This window comes from Heterodontus francisci, chromosome 17 (genome assembly GCF_036365525.1).
Source record: "Heterodontus francisci isolate sHetFra1 chromosome 17, sHetFra1.hap1, whole genome shotgun sequence".
Taxonomy (NCBI): Eukaryota; Metazoa; Chordata; class Chondrichthyes; order Heterodontiformes; family Heterodontidae; genus Heterodontus; species Heterodontus francisci.
In genome coordinates this window covers 75,849,897-75,869,199 of record NC_090387.1, presented here as the reverse complement: position 1 = coordinate 75,869,199, position 19,303 = coordinate 75,849,897, and the positions used below count along the sequence as shown (strand labels likewise).

The window sequence follows — 19,303 nt, the reverse complement described above, 5'->3', positions numbered from 1 at the left end:
GGAAAAGGAAAATCAGCCCCAGTGACAACTCCTGAAGTGTTCTAAGGGAGTTCTGTCAATCTGTGATTCAGCAGAGTTTGGAGGTAGGGAAACATGGTCAGATGGCGACCAGACACAGCAGGCAAGCTGGATGGACAGAATTCCCTATTCCTGTTGTCAAATTCAAATTAATGAATAATATGAAAAGCCACACGTTATGCACTGATGTGTTTGTTAGTAAAGGTGAAAAATGCAATGAATCGGGTGTGCATGTGAACACTTAGCATTTACTGAAAGCTTCTAGTCCATTTTGAAACTATCGATTAGACCAACTTAAATATAAATTAAATTTAAATCTAACTTAAATTTAGACATGCATATAGGAGGTATGATAAGTAAGTACGCAGATGACACAAAAATTGATGGTGTCGTAAATAGTGAGGAGGAAAGCCTTAGATTACAGGACAATATAGATGGGCTGGTAAGATGGGCAGAGCTGTGGCAGATGGAATTTAAACCTGAGAAGTGTGAGGTGATGCATTTTGGGAGGACTAACAAGGCAAGGGAATATACAATGGATGGTAGGACCCTAGGAAGTACAGAAGGTGAGAGGGATCTTGGTGTACTTGTCCGTAAATCACTGAAGGCAGCAGCACAGGTAGATAGGTGGTTAGGAAGGCGTATGGGAAACTTGCCTTTATCAGCCGAGGCATAGAATATAAGAGCAGGGAGGTTATGATGGAGCTGTATAAAACGCTAGTTAGGCCACAGCTGGAGTACTGTGTACAGTTCTGGGCACCACACTATAGGAAGGATGTGATTGCACTGGAGAGGTGCAGAGGAGATTCACCAGGATGTTGCCTGGGCTGGAGCATTTCAGCTATGAAGAGAGACTGAAAAGGCTAGCGTTGTTTTCCTCAAAGCAGAGAAAGCTGAGGGGGGGACATGATTGAGGTATACAAAATTATGAGGGGCATTGATCAGTTAGCTAGGAAGAAACTTTTTCCCTTAGCAGAGGGGGTCAATAACCAGAGGGCATAGATTTAAGATAAGGGGCAGGAGGTGTAGAGGGGATTTGAGGAAAAAGAATTTCACCCAGAGGGTGGTTGGAATCTGGAACGCATTGCCTGAAGAGGTGGTAGAGGCAGGAACCCTCACAACAGTTAAGAAGTATTTAGATGAGCACTTGAAATGCCACAGCATACACGACCATAGGCCAAGTGCTGGAAATTGGGATTAGAATAGTTAGGTGCTTGATGGCTTGCACGGACACGATGGGCCGAAGGGCCTGTTTCTGTGTTGTATAACTGTATGACTCTATATATCTAGAGCCTTTGACTGTGTGAAACAGCTCATCACAACTGACTTCAGATTACTGGGAGACCAGATTTGTAATATTCCATACATCTGCCCATTTTAGAATGCAAGCTTGTGCTATTGGCTGAAAGCTGTCTGACTGCTATTTTGTGTGAAAGGGTTAAACTGATATGGTTACTATTGAACTTAAGGAGTCTTTAGTGCAATTAAGCCATTTCATTCTCTAAAACGTTTTGCATCATTATCTTCCAGTTGGGAAGCCAAAGACCCAGGTGATCTCTGCGTGCCGAGATGCAATCAAAAATAACAATGTCAACGCGCTTTTCAAAATTATTCGTGCTGGTAGTACCTCATCCTGAAAAGGTCAGAGGTCATTGTCCAAGGCAGTAGTGGAACTAGAGTTGGTTCATAAACAACGACGAAGCAGAGATGCAACGCAAATGTGCTGAGTTGATTGTATCAACTCCAAGCTATCGCGGGCAAATCCAGCTGCGTGACTAGGACCATCTTGAGTGTAACCTTCTTATCTTTTAGGTATCACTGGATCAGTGAGTAAAGTATCAGAGTATCTCAAGCTATGGAAAAGGAACATAGAAAGTATTTAAAATGTAACACTAAATGTTAAGAAATTGAATAGATGTGGTTTACTCTGTATGTCTATCCACCCTCTCAATCTCCTGTCCATCGTGCCCCCAATATCTGTCCACCCCCTCAATCCCTTATCCTCAAGCCACCTCCATCCATCCTTACTACTTTTGGATCAATCGAGTAGATGAACCAAAATTACATAGGTTCAGATACCAGAGATAAATTAACTTTTTAGCTTTATTAATATTGATAAAAAGTATGATCAAGTCTATATACTTATAAGTATGATATCCACTGGGGACTTCAAACTATTAATCAATCCAGGTGCGTTCTCAGCACAGAAATCAAATAACTACTGAAAATGGTGCATATATTTACCCTTAGTTGGACAATGTCAGAAGATTTGCTCTGAACCTTTCAATTCTGATATGTCATGTGATCCTGGTGTCATGTACAACTAGACCAGTAGATGACAATGTTGTATCAGATACTTCATTCTCAGTGGAATTACATTTCTTAATTAGTGAAGGATAAGACAATTTTGCATGGTTAGAAACATCACACTGTTCCAGAGTAACAAGAAGTTGAGAACACTTTTTCCCCAAACTAATTCTTTATGCAAACACTTTGATGCTTCTTAAATTGCCTCAAACTGACAACACATCTGCTTGCTTAGCTTTAGCATCCAGAATCCTAACAACCTAATCTAAACCATATGCTAGTCTCTAGCAACAGCATACTCTCTTGTAATACAATGATATTAACATTGACTTAGGCATGCCCAATGTGCATCTGTGGTTTCTACATGTGCTTCTTTACTATAGCCCTCTATGCTCTGGTACCATTTTATTTATGCCAAGCTGTTAACCTGTTACATTACACACTATCCTACAACTATTTACATACAGTTGCAACCTTGTTAATCCCCAACCAAATTGCTACATCGCAACAGCACTTGCTTTTTCCCACATACCACTTTTAATATCCGTAATCCACTCCAAACTGCCCTCACTATCTTGCACCCAACTGCTATATCCCCTACACAAACTCTATCATTAACCCCCGGTAATCCTTATCCACCTTCACTATTCTGTAACTAAATTCACTTTCTCCAACCACCTCTACTCTCCCCAAAACATTCCAACATCCTCATCATTCCCTGTCACTCCCAACCACCCACCGAATACACTCCCATTTCCATCCCAACGATCCTCACATTCCCCAACTATCATTACTATGCCCAACCATTCCAGTCCCCTCTCTGTTCTATGCCAACTTCTATCCACTCTGACTATTCGTTATCCACTTTTAATTATTTTCAGGATCCCATACCTACTACACCATCACCAACCCCTACTCACTGTAACTCTTACTCAGTCCATTGCCAATACCAACCACCCCACTATCCTTTATTACCCACCCCCATTATCCACTACTCAACCTCAACCCACCTTATCACCCAACCTCCCTCAATATTCCAACCTCCGCTATCCTCTCTTTGACTCAGCCATCTGCTGTACTGTATACCTATTTAGTTCTGTCAATGTTCCAAATGAATTCTTTCCAAGACACTGTGTCAGCCATGGTTCAGTTGGTGGCATTCTTGTTTCTGAGTCAGAAGATTGTGGGTTCAAGTCTTGCTGCAGATACTTAAGCACAAAATCTAGGCTGATATTACTGAGGGACTGTTACACTGTGAGGGAGGTGGTGTCTTTCAGACAAGGCCCCGTTTGCTCTCTGGTGGACGTAAAAGATCCTGTGGCACTATTTCGAAGAGGAACAAAGAAGTTTTCTTTGGTGCCCTGGCGGTCATTTATCCTTCAACATCACTAAAACAGATCATCTGGTCATATCAGCTTGCTGTTCGCAGGACCTTCTAAGCACAATTTGGCTGTTGTGTTTCCTGCATTACAAAGTGACTACGTTTTAGAAAAATATTTAATTGATTGTAAAGTGCTTTGGGACCACCTAAGGTTATGAAAGTTGCTTTATAAGTACAAGTCTTTCTTTTACTCCTGAAGTAAGGTATCAGAAAGGCAACTTTGCATCTCATTTTACATCTCATTTGCAGTCTGTACATTATATCTTATAGTAAATTGTAATTAAAAAAATGTTGAAGGGGCTAATTAGCTGTTTGCACACATCTGTGTGATTTGAATTGAAGTTCATGGTATGTTAGTGTGATCGCCTTGTGTTTTGTCTCCGACTGACTTACTGAATGGGGAATCTATCAAGTACCGAGCATCAAGGGAGGACTAATTTAAGACATTTTTTCCCTAGATCTTTAAAAATAGATTCTTAGGATCTTTGGAAAATTGTCTAATGCCCAGCCTTATAATGAGCTGGAAGAAGCATTGGGCATACAGTGGGTTGCACACTTACTGCCATTTCACCTTTTTAGAACTGTTCAAATCCAGCCCAGAGGAGTTGAAAGTCTTCTCTGCTGGTTGTGAGGGCTACATGAAGTTAGTTGGACAACAAACTATCCCTTTATAAAGTACCATTAACATCTTTAGTCACTTCCCATGGAGGGGAAAAAAACAAAGTATAAATTACAATGTTAGGAGACGTGATCAAAGGCATCATCAAGTATATAGATATTGAGATGATATTTAAGTGCCGGGAGAGAGGAGTGCAGGGGTTTTAGGAGAATGTGTGCAGGGCTGAGATAGCTGAAAGTTCTGCTACCACTATTAGAATGAAGAAACGGGAATACTCAGGAACCCATGCTTCAGGGATTGCGAGCAGGTGTAGATCAGTAAGAGTTGGAATGAAGGGTAGGTGGGACTCAATGTGGGTCAGCTTGTGGACAATTGAATTTTAAACAGTTTAAAGTTTGTGGAGGGTGAACTTTGGAGGCTGCCGAAGAAGGCCTATGAAAAATAGGGTCTAGAGATGACAAAGGTTTTAGTAATCACACTTCTGCAAGATCGCACATGCTCATTTCCAACGCCGCTCCAGCTATGGGATCGCCTACCTTGTACGATCACTTTCAGCATACCCCAAGATTCTGTCCTCTGCACCCTCTTTTCTCATTTACATTCTGCCCCTCTATATCAGTAAGCATGGGGCTGGTAACCATAAGTCTGCTGATGACACCCAAGTTTACCTCTCCATCACCTCCCTCGATTACCTCAGCCAGTAAGTCATGATGAGCTGAAATTTCCTTTAGTTAAACATTAAGACTGAACTGTGCGCTGGGAGGCAATGCTAAAAGGAGGGGTGGAGAAACAATTGCGGCAGAAAAAGTGAAGAAACCATGAGCCAGTGACAAGTGTTCCCTTGCCATCAATGCGAGGGCTAAGTCAGGACTGATTTTAATTCCACACTGATTTTATTATTTTCATAAACATAGTAATTAGGTACATTGACAGTGAATTAACTACCAGTAGTGGCATCCATAGCCGTGGTTAGATATCAGATCAACAGTAACCACAACAGAAGACCATTTATACAAAAAAAAAGTATCTCAACAGCACCACAATTATCACCGAGCAGAATATGAAACTCACAGCAACCTTTGACCACTTCATTTTATCATTTTCCAAACTGAAGTTGAGGGGGAGGGGGAACAAAAGTATCTACAAAACATTGAGTAATGGAGCTTAATTCACTATATCTACAGTGATCAGAACAGCTTATCACACCCTATGTTACAGAAAGCATAAAGAACATCTAGAACAGTCAGTTACCACACCAATGCTAGGAAATGCCTCCACATTTAAACAGCTCGAATTGTGATGCTTTCTGATTGCACAAGTTAGAATAATTGAATACAAGAGCACTATTGCATTGGCACAGTCCCAAATATGTACCATGGCACTGACTGACTGGAGAAATACAGGACTCATGACGGCCTGCTAACAGAGTGGAGATACTCAGGCAGCTGCAGTTATCAAAATAAGATTCACAATGATTGTAACCCATGCAGGAGAAAAAGCTCAGAGAGCCATTTATTTAATTTAGGCTAGAAAATCACAGACTGCTACAGTGCAAAGGAATGAAGCAATCTCTACTCTTTATATTTTAACTGTTCCATACCAAGAATAATATGGAATAGAAAACCTTTTGTTGTGTGGGTTGGGTTCAGCCACATTCTAGTTTCTATGTTTCATCACCTCTTAGCATGACACCTCCATGGTGTGTGAGATGTTCTGAGTCACCTGACCCACACTGTCACTGCTGTTAGTTTGAGTGCAGATTCGTGGACGGTGTCCATCTACCGAGCTGGCACTGGTCAATGAGGCTGTGCGTGAACGAGCCAGCCGAGTCATGCTAGCAGACGCCACTGAAAGAGAGAGAGAAGGCATAAATCACAAAGTAATTTGGTAAATCCAGTACTTTCAACCAAACTCAGGTGAAGACTTGTTTACAGTAAAATATCACTGGAGCAACAGTCTGAGGAACCTTGTAGTGAGGCTTAGGCAACAAGGGCAGCCACAAGGGGTTTGTTCAGTGGGTCTTAGAAAACCAGACAATGTGTGTCCCCTTTAGCACCCAGACCACATTTTACATAGTTTGTCTAGGACAAAGCACAATTGTGACATGCCATTTGGAGCAGTACTCAAAAAAAAAAGTCATGCATTTAATTTCCAATGGAGCTTCAGAGGTCTGTCATGCGAGTGATGATACTGTTTTCCACAGCCTTCACGTGCAGATTCAGGCCCAGGTCCACGGCAGTATCTACATTCCTGGGCTGAGAGCAGCCAGAGTCCAGGATTGCAATATCCATTTATTAGCAAGCATGCAGTCATACATACCTTTGCCTAAAGCATTCATGTAACAACCAGAGTAGCAGTTGCAGCTGTGAAATCCATTCCCATCTCCCACTACTGCAAAGAAGCAATTTGCTTTATTCACTACTCCATCTCCAATTTGTCAGTCATTTCACCATTCATGAGCCTGGAGTGCAGGCACGTATCCTACTACCAGGTTTCTGCATCTCTTATGATCAAATCACCATGAAGGACAAGCATGATGACATCATAGGTCAATCAAGTCCCTCCCTCCAGGGGCTGTGCTGTACCTCTCAACACTTCCACTGACCCGCCTGAAATTAGGGACTGTAAAGGCAGAATCTGTGATTCTCAACATATCATCTACCACTGTGTTATCAGGGCAATTTGTCAACACTGCCACCAGATTGGAAATAGAATTAAATGAGAATGAGTTGGCCCAGGTGATGTTTAGGCAACCAGAAGTTGGAACCTCAAGAACTCTTTTCCATAGTCTGTAAAATAGTCATTCAGCATACTGTGCTCAGTCTCGAATATTTGACTCACACAGCCTAGGATTCATCTGCACCTTAAACTCCCCATATGTTGATTCTATGACCTGACCTATCACTCTGAGTAAAGGCATTTTTCTATGATTTGCTAAGTTTATATCACCAATCCTATTGCCCAAACACCTACCTAGACAGTAATATGTTGTGTTCATCTCATCTTTTAAAGTTTAATACTTATATATATATATCTATATAATACTTCAGTGTACCTAGGCCCTGTCCCCATAATGTCTCTAAATGGTAACACTTGAGTTGTCCTAATCGCTTCTTGTGGTTTATCATCATTAAACTACACTTTCCAACAATATTTCATAACTAAAATGCTGCAGATGCTGGAAATCTGATTTTTTGAAGATACCTGAATTATTGTAGGCTGCCTGGTTTGCTTCATCCATTCTATTCAACTTGTCATAGACTGATGCTAAAATGTACACATGCTATAGCAGCTGTGGAGCATCCAAACCGGATGACTCTTAAACTACAATTGCCTGCAGTAAGACACAGATCCGACACTTTAGCTAAGTGGCTGAGCAATCTCAATAATCTTTGCTTCGAACATACTTGAACATCTCCCACTACAGGGTCAATCCAACAGGTTATTTGCTTACTTATTGTCAAATAGTTAATTAGCTGTTGGGGTTATTTTAATTATAAGCTCCTGCAGCAAATGGAGCGTAGGGCAATCAACTGCTTAAACACTGCTGTCAGAGAATGGGAAGGACATTCCTAATGAAACCAGTTATAGCAGCAGCTTTTGTCACTGTAATAGCGATTGAGATCAAAACCTGGTTTATCTGCAAATGTTGAAAATTCTCAAAAAAAAAAGGCAGTGATTATACAGCGGGTTTGCCAGCATCTGAACGAGACAAGTTGATGTTTTGGATTGAAACTGTCAGAACTGATGTAAACTAGATCTGCCTTGGGGTCTGTACCTGAAACATTAACCTGTTGTTTCTATTTTCAGTCACAGTTGGACCTGCTGTGTGTTTCCACCATTTTGTGTTTTTATTTTTAAGAATCCAGCATTATCCTTACTGCCTTCTATAATGAAAACATGAATGCTGATTTTCACTGCTACAACATTGGCTTTATAGTCACATTTTGCCAATTAAAATAAATGAGACATGAGGTGAAATTGGCATGGGCAGGGACACAGCAATCACGGCTTGACTTTGAGGTTTGAAAATCCTAACCCCTGACATCTGCAGATCCTGAGACACAAGAGGAAAATGGAAAAAAATACAACTCCATTTTAAAAATAAGATTTTGGTCTCTGGTTGTCATTTTAGAAATTTCCAAACACGTCACTCAAAAACTGCAACACCAGAGAGGGGGCACACTTCAATGCATTCAACAAAACAAAAGGCAGGAAAAAATAATCATAATGAAGACATTTTGCTTCCTGATGCCTCAACCACACCCGAAATATGATTGGATAGGACACTTACTATAAGTTTGTAATGTCTTCCATCTGGCTATCATTATTATATTCACTGTATAATCAATTGATTCATTTCTACAAGATCCATTGGACATGGAATACATAGCCTGATCAAACACCTTGTTCTACTTAAGGAAATAAAATACACATAGAATTGTATATATTTATACATCCTAACCTGATTGGAACTTAGAAAACACAAGAGTATTCATGGCTCACAGTGCTCAGGTGTGAGTGAATTTGAGTTACAGGCCAATAATTAGTAACACATAAATGTTGTGAAAGAATGGCTGTTGCAAGTTGCAGCGAGACAATGATAAATAGTTAACAGACTTAAGTGAAGGGCACAGATGGACAAACACAGCTCATGCAGTGGCAAGGGAAAGGAACTGTGATGTGAAAGACAGGCTGTAGCGCAAGCAATGAAGCAGTTCATAAAGAAACTGGAAACAGGTACCTGCTCCACTACTCAGCCGTCTATCCACTAAATATGCAACTGGGCGTGAAATAAGGAGGTAGGAAACACAGATCATTACAGTCTACACCAAGAATAAACGTGGACTCACATCCAACCCATACAGGAACACACACAAGTACATACGTTCTCATCCAACTGGGACATACATATGGAATGCCTGATCTTATTGAGGCTTTGAGAAACATCTGGTGCTTTGAGTTGACCTAGAGATGCAGGGAACTGCAATGATCATTCCTGGCTCAAGCCACCATTGTTTCCTGTTGGAGCGTTCACTGTAGAGGCACAATGACTGGACAGTGGAATACATTTTAAGGTGAGTGGGCAGTGTTGGGTGTTGAGGGTGGGAACCACCTCATCCTCCAGTTCAGGAAATTCCTGGAGCAGAAATAATTGTAATGATAGGCAAAAAAAAATGCAAAACTGACAGTAGGGTCAGTAACAAGAAGACACAGATTTAATATAATTGGCAAAAGAACCAGAGGTGATTCGGAGATTTTTTTTTACACAACGAGTTGTAATCTAGAATGCACTGCTTGAAAGGATGTTGGAACCAGAGTCAATAGTAAGTTTCAAAAGTAAATTGGACATACATGAAAAGGAAAACTTAGATGGGCTATGGGGCAAGAGCAGGGAAGTGGAATTAAAGAAATGGCGCAGGCACAATGGGCTGAATGGCCTTCATCTATGCTTTCAAATCACTTGGAAGTTCAGTCAGCATCTGTGAAAGGCAAGTTAAAGTTTCAGGTATAAAGCCATTGTCAGTTCTGACGAAGGGTCCACGCTTAAGATATTGGGCTGAATTTTCATCATGAAGGTGGGAACAGGAGCTGGGTCTGTTTTTGGATCAGAAACCTGCCTCTGGTAGGAAACTGATTAAAGTTCAGATTTTCACAGGAGTGAGCCCTTAACTGATAATGGACACAGTTTTCCTGTCCACTTAGACCCAGTGGGGGGGGAGGGGGGCAGGAACGGAGGTGGGTCAGATGAAGTGTGGGACTCATTTAGATACCTCACGGCAGCCATCGCTGAGGCTGCTGATTGGCCTAAGGGAGAGATCTATGGTTTGTGCCAAAATCTTCCACTTTCCCCAAAAGTACTTGGATATATACTTGAAGTGTCATAGTCACGGCTACAGACCAAGAGCTAGAAAGTGAGATTAGGCTGGATAGTTCTTCTTTGTCCAGCACAGACATGATGGGCTGAATGGCCTCCTTCTGTGCATAAGTTTCCTTCTCTGATTCTATGAAACAAGGAAGGTTTAAATACTACCTTACACGTTTGTACTGCCCATTCCTAGATGCCTACATCTTACTTTCAAAGCAGAACTCTCTGGTTTTCTGCAAATTGTCTTGACACTTATTTGGCCCCAACTATTTACAATCTAAATTAATGACTTGGATGCAGGGATAGAAGGTACTATAGCCAAATTTGCAGCTGACACTAAAATAGGTGGGATAGTAAGTTGTAATAAAGAAATAAGAAATTTACAAATGGATATGGATAGGTTAGGTGAATAAGCCAAAATTTGGCAGATGGAGTTTAACGTGGATAAGTGTGAGGTTATCCACTTTGATCGGAAGTACAGAAAGGCAAGTTATTATCTAAATGGAGAGAAACTTCAGAATGCTTTGGTGCAGAGGGATCTGGGTGTCCTCGTGCATGAATCGCAGAAAGCCAGTTTGCAGGTACAGCAGGTAATAAGGAAGGCAAATGGAATTTTGGAATTTATTGCTAAAGGAATAGAATATAAAAGTAGGGAAGTGTTGCTGCAACTGTACAAGGCATTAGTGAGACCGCACCTGGAGTATTGCGTACAGTTTTGGTCCCCTTACTTGAGGAGGGATGTAGTCGCATTGGAGGCAGTTCAGAGGAGGTTCACTAGATTGATTCTATGGATGAGGGCTTTGTCTTATGAAGAGAGATTGAGCACATTAGGCCTTTACTCTCCAGAGTTTAGAAGAATGAGAGGAGATCTAATTGAGGTATATAAAATGATTAAGGGGATTGACAAAGTAGATGTAGGGAGGATGTTTCCTCTTGTGGGGAAATCTAGAACGAGAGGTCATAGTCTTAGGATAAGGGGTAGCAGATTTAAAACAGATGAGGAGAAATTACTTCTCTCAAAGGGTCGTGAGTCTGTGGAATTCACTACCCCAGAGTGTTGTGGATGCCGGGACATTGAGTAAATTTAAGGAGGAGATAGACAGCTTTTTTATTCGTAAAGTGTTGAAGGGTTATGGAGAACGGGCAGGAAAGTGGAGTTGAGGCCGAGGTGAGATCAGCCATGATCGTATTGAATGGCGGAGCAGGCTCGAGGGGCTGAATTGCCTACTCCTGCTCCTAGTTCTTATGACCTTATGAGTGATGTTATTAGTTCACCAAATTTCTCTCTTACTGGGAAGTCTTTCATGCGGTTTCCATTATTTCTGCCCTTTTCTGAATTCATTAAAATCTGTATCTTTCATAAATCATGTTTATGGTTGCTATCACGCTGATGTTTTCACTATTTTGTTTAGTATCAGTTTTTATTCTTCAAATTGGAATTATTATTGTTGGGTAGTGTTTCTTCCTAATAACAGGTAGGACAGGGATGCTTTCATCTTGTCGCTTTTCATCATCTTGTATGTCGCTTAAAAATCATTCAACTTTTTTTCTTATTCTTTCATGGGATGTGGGTGTTGCTGGCAAAGCATTTACTGCTCATCCCTATACAACTGAGTTCGGCCATTTCAGAGGGCAACTTATAGAAGTTAAATACCCCTTATGGAAGAGACAGCTATCTTTCAGCTTCCCTTTGGCATTTCTTCTCTAAAACCATCCATCTGAAAATATTGACACATTAATTTGTGTGGAGTTGTTCCAAAGTACCTGGAATTACTGGCTGAATCAACCTGAAGTTAGAGGCCGATGTATATTTAGGATCCCTGAGCTGATAGTTGTTGCTAATGCTCTTGTCAGTTCGCCATTATCAAAGTTGTGGTGATTGAGCATGTAAACAGTGACAGCGCTAGAAAGATGTGCAATGTCTCTTAGGAAAGGCCAATTACTTGGACAAATCTATACCAAATGTAGAGAACTGTTAGCAAAGACTCCTGAAGGACCTATATAATCATGGACAGGAAGAAACATTGGAAAATTTAAGGAGCTGCTCTGTAAGAACCAGTTCTGAATTCCTTTGATGTGGAGGGGTAAGTAATAATTTCAGCAGATGCGTCACCAGCAGGATTCTCGGCCACGTCAGTACAGTGGTGAGTAGTCACTGACTGGAAGGGATGTTAAACAGTATCTTTCCTAGACTGTTCTGAATGGCTGCTTTAAAGTATAACGTGCAAAACATCCTGGCAAAGTTGTGATCAATTAATATCCCCTTTGTAATGTGACAAATGGCCTCCTCTTGGACACTGGTGCTTTGTGAAGTGTAGCATTTAATCTTAAGATTTTGAGATTCTTTCACACAGTTTGGTTTCTCCTGTTAATTTGAAAACAACAAGTCCCTCTTCATGTATTTCAAGACAAAAATCTGATCAGTCAGCAAGAGGTAAAGGAATGCTCCACTGGCATGCAGGGAATTCGATTGGTGTATTGATCAATCCTTCAGGTGTATCAATACACCTATTAGATAAAGGCATACCACATATAACCAGGAAGTAACAGTAAGTTCACATTTAGATAAGCATTAGAGCAGACACAAAGGGAAGTACTGAGCCAAGAGGAGCAGTAATGCACACAATTTTAATATAGGGAGACGCCAGCACACACAGAGGGAGCAAGTAATCATGTGCAGCGGAAGACTGGCAGTTTGAATATCACGTTCCAAACCAGTAGATAATATATTACAGTCACAACCATCAACTATATCCCACTCATCAATCTTACATTTTCTCCATTGCTGCCATGCTCCTTGTTAATATCTCACACCACAAAATATGACACCAGGGCTGAATTTTCAACTTGGAGGCGGGAAACAGGAGTTGGGGCTGTTTCCGGGACCCGAACCCACCCCCAGGACAAAACAGCCACTGACCTGGAACTTTGACCGGGGCGCCCCTTAATTGGCAGGGAGACTGATTCCTATTCCAATTAAGGGTGAAAGCCGGGCACTTGAAGCTGGAGTGCCAATCAAAGGTCCTCCTTTTATTGGGAGGGTGCTTCAACAAGAAGGTGCCCTCAGCCACTTTTTAAAAACTAAATTAGAAGTACAAAAAGCAGACAGACCACCAGTATGGTGAGGGGAGGCCCTCTAGAGGACGGCCTTTGGCTGCACCCCACCCCAGGACAGACGGGCAGGGAGGGCCTGTAGGCCTGCCAGCAGCGCTGGCACCTGGCCTGCCGCTGAGTGCCCGCCTCCAGGCAGTTAACCTGCCCAATGTCGAATTGGAAAACTGGAGGTCAACTGTCAAAGCCCATCCGGCCACCTTAATCCCTGGTTAACAGGGCTCTTAATGAACCTAATTGCCTGCCCGGCCTTGTGGGGGAGGACAGCTGTCTCAGGCCCCAAACCCGCATCAGCCAAAATGGCCGACATCCGAAACAGGTCGGGAAGCCAACACGCCGCCCTGTCCGCTTCCGTTCCTGGCGTCGGCCTGAAAATTCCCTCCACAATCTCAAAAGTGAGAACAGCCCAAGGTGCACATAGCTTTACTGTGAGTAAACTCCAAAATACATAAAATCTCAATGTGAGTAAACAGCATGGTGAACACAATCTCGGTGAGTAAACATCATGGTGAACCAACCTCATTGTGAGTAAACCCTATGGTGAACCAATCTCACTGTGAGTAAACACCATTGTGAACACAATCTCATTGTGAGTAAACACAATGGTGAAAACAATCTCTGTGAATAAACACCATGGTGAATCAACCTCATTGTGAGTACACCCTGTGGTGAACACAGTTTAACTGTGAGTAAACACCATGGCGAACCAATCTCACTGTGAGTAAACCCTATGGTGAAAATAATCTCACTGTGAGTAAACATCATGGTGAACACAATCTCACTGTCAGTCAACACCATGGTGAACACAATCTCAGAGAGTATACACCATGGTGAACCAATCTCACCGTGAGTAAACACCATAGTGAACACTATCTCTGTGAGTAAACACTATGATGAACACAATCTCTAAGTAAACACCATGGTGAACAATCTCATTGTGGTTAAACTTCATGGTGAACAAAATCTCACTGTGAATAAACCCCATGATTAACAACCTCTAGGTAAACACCATTGTGAACACAATCTCATTGTGAGTAAACACAATGGTGAAAACAATCTCTGTGAATAAACACCATGGTGAATCAACCTCATTGTGAGTACACCCTGTGGTGAACACAGTTTAACTGTGAGTAAACACCATGGCGAACCAATCTCACTGTGAGTAAACCCTATGGTGAAAATAATCTCACTGTGAGTAAACATCATGGTGAACACAATCTCTGTGAGTAAACACCATGGTGAAAAAATCTCACTGTCAGTCAACACCATGGTGAACACAATCTCAGAGAGTATACACCATGGTAAACACTATCTCTGTGAGTAAACACTATGATGAACACAATCTCTAAGTAAACACCATGGTGAACAATCTCATTGTGGTTAAACTTCATGGTGAACAAAATTTCACTGTGAATAAACCCCATGATTAACAACCTCTAGGTAAACACCATTGTGAACACAATCTCACTGTGTGTAAACACCATGGCGAACACAATCTCACTGTGAATAAACACCATGGTGAACACAATCTCTGGGAGTGAACACCATGGTGAACACAATCTCACTGTGAATGAACACCATGGTGAACAAAATCTCTGTGAGTAAACACCATGGTGAACACAATCTCTGGGAGTAAATACCATGGTGAACACAATCTCACTGTGAATGAACACCATGGTTAATAACCTCTAAGTAAACACCATGGTGAACACAATCTCACTGTGAGTAAACCCCATGATGAACACAATCTGTGAGTAAACACCATGGTGAACACAATCTCAATGTGAGTAAACACCATGGTGAACACAATCACATTGTGAGTAAACCCCATGATGAACACAATCTGTGAGTAAACCCAATGGCGAACACAATATCAATGTGAATAAACACCACGGTGAACACAATCTCTGTGAGTAAACCACAAGGTGAACACAATATCACTGAGAGTAAATCCCATGATGAATTTGGCCTAACCATCAGCCTCAAGAAAACGAACATCATGGGGCAGGATGTCAGAAATGCTCCATCCATCAATATTGGCGACCACGCTCTGGAAGTGGTTCAACAGTTCACCTACCTAGGCTCAACTATCACCAGTAACCTGTCTCTAGATGCAGAAATCAACAAGCGCATGGGTAAGGCTTCCACTGCTATGTCCAGACTGGCCAAGAGAGTGTGGGAAAATGGCGCACTGACACGGAACACAAAAGTCCGAGTGTATCAGGCCTGTGTCCTCAGTACCTTGCTCTATGGCAGCGAGGCCTGGACAACGTATGCCAGCCAAGAGCGACGCCTCAATTCATTCCATCTTCGCTGCCTTCGGAGAATACTTGGCATCAGGTGGCAGGACTATATCTCCAACACAGAAGTCCTTGAAGCGGCCAACACCCCCAGCTTATACACACTACTGAGTCAGCGGCGCTTGAGATGGCTTGGCCATGTGAGCCGCATGGAAGATGGCAGGATCCCCGAAGACACATTGTACAGCGAGCTCGCCACTGGTATCAGACCCACCGGCCGTCCATGTCTCCGCTATAAAGACGTCTGCAAACGCGCCATGAAATCGTGTGACATTGATCACAAGTCGTGGGAGTCAGTTGCCAGCATTCGCCAGAGCTGGCGGGCAGCCATAAAGACAGGGCTAAATTGTGGCGAGTCGAAGAGACTTAGTAGTTGGCAGGAAAAAAGACAGAGGCGCAAGGGGAGAGCCAACTGTGCAACAGCCCCGACAAACAAATTTCTCTGCAGCACCTGTCGAAGAGCCTGTCACTCCAGAATTGGCCTTTATAGCCACTCCAGGCGCTGCTTCACAAACCACTGACCACCTCCAGGCGCGTATCCATTGTCTCTCGAGATAAGGAGGCCCAAAAGAAAGAAGAGAAGAACACAATCTCATTCTGAGTAAACCCGATGCTAAATACAATCTCACTGTGACTAAACACCATGGTGAACACAATCTCTGTGAATACACACCATGGTGAACACAATCTCTGCGAGTAAACACCATGGTGAACAGAATCTCACTGTGAGTAAAGACCATGGTGAACAAAATCTCACTGTGAGTAAACACCATGTTAACACAATCTCACTGTGAGTAAACACCATGGTGAACATAATCTCACTGTGAGTAAACACCATGTTAAACACAATCTCTGTGAGTAAACCCCATGGTGAACACAAAATCACTCAGAGTAAATCCCATGGTGAACACAATCTCACTGTGAGGAAACCCGATGTTAAACACAATCTCACTGTGAATAAACACCATGGTGAACACAATCTCTGTGAATAGATACCCTGGTGAACACAATCTCATTGTCAGTAAACACCATCCTGAACACAATCTCACTGTGAATAAACTCCATGGTAAACACAATCTCATTGTGAGTAAACCAGATGATTGACACAATCTCACAGTGGGTACGCACCATGGTGAACACAATCTCTCTGAGTAAACATCATGGTGAACACAATCTCTGTGAGTAAACATCATTGGGAACACAATCTCCCTGTGAATAAACACCATGGTGAACACAATCTCTGCGAGTAAATGGCCTACATTCAGGGAGAAGACTTGGAGGGCAGAGTTCCGGACCGGTAAGTATAAAAAACTTACCTTGGGGGTTCGCGGCCTACATTCACGGAGAAGATTCGGAGGGCGGAGTTCCGGACCGGTAAGTATAAAAAACTTACCTCGGGGATTCGCGGCCTACATTCAGGGAGAAAACTCGGAGGGCAGAGTTCCAGACCAGTAAGTATAAAAAACTTACCTCGGGGATTCGCGGCCTACATTCAGGGAGGAGACTCGGAGGGCGGAGTTCCGGACCAGTAAGTATAAAAACCTCACCTCGGGGATTTGCGGCCTACATTCACGGAGAAGACTCGGAGGGCGGAGTTCCGGACCGGTAAGTATAAAAAATTTACCTCGGGTAAAAAAAAAACTGTAAAGTGACGTCACAGGAAAGCTGTGAACTGATTGACTGGTAGGGAATTTGGACTGAATTTGAAAATAAAACATTGGTAAAAATTGATTAAAACCCTTAATTAACTAATTAATAAGTAGAGTAACTAAACCAGAGGGAGGAGATTACTGTATTTAGTTAGCATTTAATATTTATAGTAGAAATCTAGCACTAGGGACCATGTAGTTAATTATAACAATTTAGTAAGGATTTCATAAGTATTTATTTATTTTATATTAATTAACTAATTAGTGCTGGAAATGACAGTTAGAGGGGTGAAGTGCTTGACCTGTGAGATGTGGGAAGTCCGTGAAGCTTCCAGCGTTCCGGACGACTACATCTGCAGGAAGTGTACCCAGTTGCAGCTCCTCATAGACCGCATGGATCGGTTGGAGCGGCAACTGGATGCACTTAGGAGCATGCAGGTGGCGGAAAGCGTCATAGACAGGAGTTTTAGAGAAGTGGTTACACCCAAGGTGCAGGCAGAAAGATGGGTGACCGCTAGAAGGAGCAGGCAGTCAGTGCAGGAATCCCCTGTGGCTATCCCCCTCTCAAACAAGTATACCGTTTTGGATACTGTTGGGGGGGATGGCCTATCAGGGGAAAACAACAGCAGCCAGAGCAGTGACACCACGGCTGGCACTGTTTTTCAGCAGGGAAGGACAAAGCGCAGAAGAGCAATAGTTATAGGGAACTCTATAGTCAGGGGCACAGATAGGCGCTTCTGTGGACGTGAAAGAGACTCCAGGATGGTATGTTGCCTCCCTGGTGCCAGGGTCAAGGATGTCTCTGAACGGACAGGGGGCATTCTGAAGGGGGAGGGTGAACAGCCAGAGGTTGTGGTACACATCGGTACCAACGACATAGGCAGGAAGAGTGATGAGGTCCTGCAGGGGGAGTTTAGGGAGTTAGGTAGAAAGTTAAAAAACAGGACCTCTAGGTTTGTAATCTCGGGATTACTCCCTGTGCCACGTGCCAGTGAGGCTAGAAATAGAAAGATAGTGCAGCTAAACACGTGGCTGAACAGCTGGTGTAGAAGGGTGGGTTTCAGATATCTGGACCATTGGGCTCTCTTCAGGGACAGATGGGACCTGCACAAGAAGGACGGGTTGCATCTAAACTGGAGGGGCATAAATATCCTGGCTGCGAGGTTTGCTAGCGTCACTCGGGAGGGTTTAAACTAGTGTGGCAGGGGAGTGGGAACCAGAGCAGTAGGACAGCAAGTGAAATAAATGAAGGGGAACTCGTAAATAAGGCCAGTAAGACTAAGAGGAAGAGCAGGCAGGGAGATGTTGCAGAGAACAGCGGGACTGGTGGTCTGAAGTGTATTTGTTTCAATGCAAGAAGTATAACAGGTAAGGCAGATGAACTTAGAGCTTGGATTAGTACTTGGAAATATGATGTTGTTGCTATTAGAGACTTGCTTGAGGGAAGGGCAGGATTGGGAGCTAAACGTTCCAGGCTTTAGAAGCTTCAGGCTGGATAGAGGGGGATGTAAAAGGGGTGCGGGAGTTGCATTACTGGTTAAGGAGAATATCACAGCTGTACTGCGGGAGGACACCTCAGAGGGGTCATGCAGCGAGGCAATATGGGTGGAGCTCAGGAATAGGAAGGGTGCAGTCACGATGTTGGGGGTTTACTACAGGCCTCCCAACAGCCAGCGGGAGGTACAGGAGCAGATATGTAGACAGAGTTTGGAAAGATGTAAAGGTAACAGGGTTGTAATGGTGGGTGATTTTAACTTCCCCGATATTGACTGGGACTCACTTAGTGCTAGGGGCTTGGATGGGGCAGAATTTGTGAGGAGCATCCAGGAGGGCTTCTTGAAACAATGCGTAGATAGTCCAACTAGGGATGGGGCCGTACTGGACCTGGTATTGGGGAATGAGCCCGGCCAGGTGGTCGAAGTTTCAGTATGGGAGCATTTCGGGAACAGTGACCGTAATTCCATCAGTTTTAAGGTACTTGTGGATAAGGATAAGAGTAGTCCTCGTTTGAAGGTGCTAAATTGGGGGAAGGCTAATTATAACAATATT

The 19,303-nt window shown here is 42.8% G+C and overlaps 2 protein-coding genes across 9 annotated transcripts in view; one reads left to right on the top strand and one right to left on the bottom strand.

Moving 5' to 3' along the window:
• The window catches only part of bbs2 (Bardet-Biedl syndrome 2), a 100,098-nt gene extending 94,109 nt beyond the window's left edge, over positions 1 to 5,989 (top strand). For 2 of the 3 annotated variants that reach the window (XM_068049708.1, XM_068049706.1), the window contains one exon: positions 1,549 to 5,988. In XM_068049708.1, coding sequence (XP_067905809.1) covers positions 1,549 to 1,655 — 107 coding nt within the window. In that variant the 3' untranslated portion in view covers positions 1,656 to 5,988. Of the gene's footprint in view, positions 1 to 1,548 lie in introns of all 3 variants that reach the window. The other variant, XM_068049707.1, reaches the window with a different exon arrangement.
• The window catches only part of ndrg4 (NDRG family member 4), a 195,182-nt gene continuing 181,074 nt past the window's right edge, over positions 5,196 to 19,303 (bottom strand). For all 6 annotated transcript variants that reach the window (XM_068049715.1, XM_068049714.1, XM_068049713.1 and 3 more), the window contains one exon: positions 5,196 to 6,172. In XM_068049715.1, the coding sequence (XP_067905816.1) occupies positions 6,006 to 6,172 (167 nt within the window). In that variant the 3' untranslated portion in view covers positions 5,196 to 6,005. The remainder of the gene's footprint in view (positions 6,173 to 19,303) is intronic.